The sequence below is a fragment of the Alternaria dauci genome, chromosome 6 (assembly GCF_042100115.1).
Source record: "Alternaria dauci strain A2016 chromosome 6, whole genome shotgun sequence".
In the NCBI taxonomy this organism is placed as follows: domain Eukaryota; kingdom Fungi; phylum Ascomycota; class Dothideomycetes; order Pleosporales; family Pleosporaceae; genus Alternaria; species Alternaria dauci.
Genome location: NC_091277.1, coordinates 1,411,940 through 1,416,640, shown reverse-complemented (window position 1 = coordinate 1,416,640; position 4,701 = coordinate 1,411,940). Strand labels below are relative to the sequence as shown.

Below are 4,701 nucleotides of genomic sequence, written 5' to 3'. Positions count from 1 at the left end.
GTTGACCGCTGCTGGAGATTGACTGGACCTTGTCTAGTTCGCCAGTTGTATCAATTGAGCGCGGAAGAGGAAGTGAGCGGTAATTAGGTAGAGTGGGAAATGGAAAGAAATGTAACACTCTGTAGGCGAGCGTGGTCCAAGTGAATGAAAAGGCACACGTACGCATTATCCAATCAACGCTGGTGAGAAAGCTCCAACAGAATAGCGGTGGAGTATCGGGTCATAATTCCTGTGTAGCATCAACGTTCACTATCTAAGCTGCCATTCTGAGCATGAAAGTCAGTGCCTCGAAATCTCTTATAACAAATGCAAAATCATACGTGCGTTTCGATAGCGGTTGGCGATATCTCCAAAAACTCCAAACGGAGTGTCACACAGAGGAGAAGCTCACTCAACTCGAGAACCATCGCAAATGCTTATCGAAACTCACACATTGCGAGAATTAGAGACTCGTTTCTTCCTTCTGTGGCTAAATCGAATCTCAGTCTTGTGTGTAGAAGACTTTACAAAGTCACTCGCTATCAGCCAGTCACGCCACAAAAAGCCCATGGCGAATTGTTTCTGAGAGGAAAGACTTTGAGAGAGAATGAGGCGGATATGATAGAACAAAGAACAATGCAGTCCGATCCTTGAAATCGGGGTTGAACAGGTTCGTGTAAGGAAAGCAGAGTGATGTATATCATTCGGCCTTGTAGACTTTGATCATATGGCGGCGGGGTAGACCACAGAGCGCGCATTGTGAATTAGACGTGTATCTTCCAAACGAAGGCGCGAAGTAAGCGTGTCGATTGTCGAGCGGCCACCAAAGAGCATCGCAAGCGCAAAGACGCAAGAAGCATGAACCAGAGTGGATCTGGAAGCACATCGGAAGCAGGCTCCACCTATGACATCATTCCAGCGACGCCAATCCCAATACGTTTGACTCGCCCCCTCTCTTTCGCCCAAATCTTATCTGAATCTAATCTCCCCAACTTCCACAGGATCACGGTCGAAGGATTCAACATCGCGCACTCCGAGCGCAGATCCTGGTTCTGGAATCCGCACACGTGGATGATCCCAGTGAGTGTGCATGGAGAATCGGCCCATGGGTGGTTCCTAAGAGCGTCTTCTCGTCATAGCAGTGAAGCAATCGAACGCACTTGTCGATGAGACAAAGCATTAGCGCGAAAGCGCACCGAGACCTATGCACGAGAAGAATCCGACTAGTGAAGGAAACGCGCACAGAAGCCCATTAGTCGGAAGGCAGATAGTTGCCCTATCCACACCGGATATCGGATCATCGCACAACCGAGCGCAACGAAAATCTTGGATCTACAGCGCATGTCTGCATGTCTGATCCTTCATCCTTGAATGTATTCATCATAGAACATCAGATGAGCCCGATAGCCGGTTCTTGGTAAGCGAGCGTGGTGCTTCGAGAAGGGGAAGCGGGGGCGCAGCACGAAGGACCTCGACAATCCTCGTATCTGCATGCAGGTCTAGAAGGGAACGTACACGTCTCAGCCTCACTTTGTGCTGCCTCAGGCAGAATATAAGGAAAAAAGAAAGAAATCAGGTTTGACACGTCAAAGTGTTTTTGCCTTCTTTTGCCTTGTTTCTTCCTTTGGAGGTTGCTGCTCGATGCAGGTGGGCTTGAGATGTCCCCTTGCCAAACAGATAGATGTAAAACTGATGGAAACTGCTGCAGCGACTCTTCCAAACAATGCCCGAGACCAAAATAGAGGCCGATAACCTCCACCGATACCTGCGATGTAAGATTGCTATCCTAGTGTACAATCCCGATGCTTCACTCACAGCCCAGACATACCGATCGTTCCCCTGTGTGCTCTGTGTGCTCTGTGTGGACTTTTCCATATTCCCGCTCTCTCTAGTCCAACCCACCACTCATCTATCCCACGTGAGAAAACAAGGTTCTCACTGCATGTCATACATACAGTCCGGTGAACATGCTGGTTCATCAAAGGACCAGCGCAGTGCATTTTGCGCTCCACTCCCGATCATTTAAACGTCAGTAGCGCTGTTTCTGCCTATGGCTATGTTGTAGATTTAGTTGCTGCCTGTGGCTGTGTTGTAGATTTAGGTTCGGGAAGAGGGGGCCGGGACTGTTGGTTTGGGTGTCACCTTCGATCTAAATATGCTTAGTTGCTGTGGGGCTGTGGCCATGTAGAAAGGGGAGGGAAGAGAGGTTGTGGCTGGGGGCGGTTTGGATGATGTGGCGGGCGTTGAGAAGTGGATAGAGATGCGCTGGAAGGATGCTGTATGATGTCGCGATGGCAAGACATTGAGGTAATGAGAGGCAAACAATTCAACATATGTATAATGACTGCGCTTTTTGATATCCTACTACGAAAATATGATCAGCCGTAAAACGTCGCGATGTGCATAACGTGTCCCCAAACGCCTAAACGGGTATAAAACTATATAGTGACAGTCGTAAATTGTCATGAATCTTGAAGTCCGAAATGTTGTTCCCTCTGTCTATGTATCCCACTCTCTTTATACACAGCGGTTGCTTAGTCCTCTTCGGAGTCCGCATCGCTATCTGACGTGGCGCTCTTGCGTGACTTGCCGTCACCAATCTTCCACGCTGCGCCATCTCGTACGATAAGACCTTCATCAACAAGGTACCGCTCTAGTTTCTCGTCCACATTCCATGTGGCCGGGTCGAGCATTTCTAAGCGGCTTCCGTCTTTCTCGAGATGACGTCCAACGTGCTCCATGCGCTCATCCCAAGATGAGGCACCAACAAATATTCGCTCGCAAAACAGGCAAGTCGAGTGCTGCGGTGGATCTCGTAATGGTAAGTTGCAGCGAGCCTGATGCTCAGGAAGATTCTCTTCCGAGACAGGGTAGTCTTTCTGAGCACGACTGGATTTGTCTTTTGGAGCAGCGTGCATACGGCGAAGATGTTGTGTGAAGAGATCTTTACGGTTGAATTCGTTGAAGTACAATGTTTGTGCGTCGTTGGAATCGGTCGATGGTGGGCATAAATCGCAACGCCAGTAGCCGAGCTTAATGTGTTGGGTGCTGACATGCCTCTTCCACTCGTTCTTCGAAGAGAAATTAGACGTGCAGCCATACCCAGTGAGCGGACAGGGAAATGCGCGGCGGTCCTCAGCCTGAATTCTTGGCTCAGTGCTAGCTTTTGAAGTCTTGGAGGCCCGACGAGGTTTCCTCTCCAACTTGACGGATTCTGTGGGGCTTGAGACAACAGAGTCTTTGCGTATGGGTTTGTGTCGTTTCAATCTTCGACTCGGGCTACTGTTCGATGTAGTAGACCGTCTTCGCTTGCGACTGGAAGATGGACTGTATTCAGAGTCAGAGGCGGGCTCCCCAAGAAAGTCGACGGGCTCCACTGATTGTGCATCCCGTACAGAGTGGCCGATGCCAGAGTCTGCGTACGTTCTATAATCCGGAGTAGCCTCTTCCTTGACGGAAGGATGATGGTGGTCGCAGGTACTCTCTTGTTGCATAGTAACGTCCTCAACATCTTCGACCACTGGCTCTGACACTACAGGGTCATACTCAAGCTCACGAAGGCTGATGTTGCTGCACTCCAGGACACCAGAGTCGCATGGGTATACACCTCCCTGAAGATATTCGGCTTGTGGGTACGACAACGAGAGCTGAGAGTACTCTATCGGGCTTCCGTATGGGTTACTATGACGCATGTGTGGTGACCGGAGTTCGTCCTGGGTGTTCTGGCTCGTATTTCCAGAAGAGGTCCGGTCCGGTGACGCATTGCGAAAGAAATCTGCCGAAGGCCAATGCTGCTCATAGGGTTTTTCGTATCGACTGTCTAGGTACGGTATCTTTGCGTAAAGCATGCCTGGCGTGAGTGGGTTCTGATCAACCAGGAACCGCTGCATGGGTTGCATGCTGACAACGCCGTTGTCGTAATCATCTAGGTAGGAGTCGTCTTCAGTACAAAAATACACCATACGATCTTTGCAGGGCTGCATATAGTTCATTTGCTCTGCCGCCCACACGGGATAGCGAGTATCGTCCATAGCTTCTATCTGCGGCAAGTCTCTGAATTGGTGGCCGTTCATGGCTGATGTTGGATCGTTACACAGAGTGGCGGAAGTAACGATAGGAATCGTGTGTCGCGTGGCGCCCGAAAGGCAATAAGGGTGAGAGATGTAGGTGCTGGTGAAGGTTAGGGAGATTCAGGCAGTTGCAGCTCCTGGTATCTTACTCGACTAGCGAGATAACTCCCCCGTCAAGTCGTGACGGAAATATCCTACTATGGTAGCAGTGGTGGAAGTAGTTCAAGTACTGCGACTGGAGAGGGAAAACAAGGCAAAAGAGGCGGAGCGTCTCTCAAGAAGTATGATGCATCAAGGCAGCAGACTAGGGGGGCTAAGGTCAAGTTGCAATGCTGTGACCTTTAGTGCCGTCTGACCATCCCCTCGATTGTCATACTGTCTACTGCTTTATGGTGAGTAGTCCGCAGAGCCTCATCGTCAGCCACCAATGAGAGTCCCTTGTCCCTTGGCAATGTAGTCCCCTGTTGTTAAGGTTCACCGGTGGGGACAGCTGTGCACATTTGTCCAGCCACCACCGAAATTGACGTGGACATCCGGCACCTACCACCAAAACGGATGGGGTCAGCCCAGGAGCAGCCCTCTAATCAAAAGCACTCACGCTCGCTAATAGGGAGCGGATCACTGCTGTGTCGCGAGACAGCCAAGTCCACAT

At 50.3% G+C, this 4,701-nt stretch overlaps 1 protein-coding gene across 1 annotated transcript; it reads right to left on the bottom strand.

The window, feature by feature from the left end:
• Positions 1–2,513: 2,513 nt before the first annotated feature.
• On the bottom strand, positions 2,514–4,701 carry ACET3X_006808 (uncharacterized protein; the record flags this gene model as incomplete). The annotated part of the gene is made up of 4 exons (XM_069452979.1): positions 2,514–3,306; positions 3,403–4,149; positions 4,199–4,284; positions 4,648–4,701. The coding sequence occupies 4 exons, from the start codon at positions 4,699–4,701 to the stop codon at positions 2,514–2,516; spliced, it is 1,680 nt and encodes a 559-aa protein (XP_069305576.1).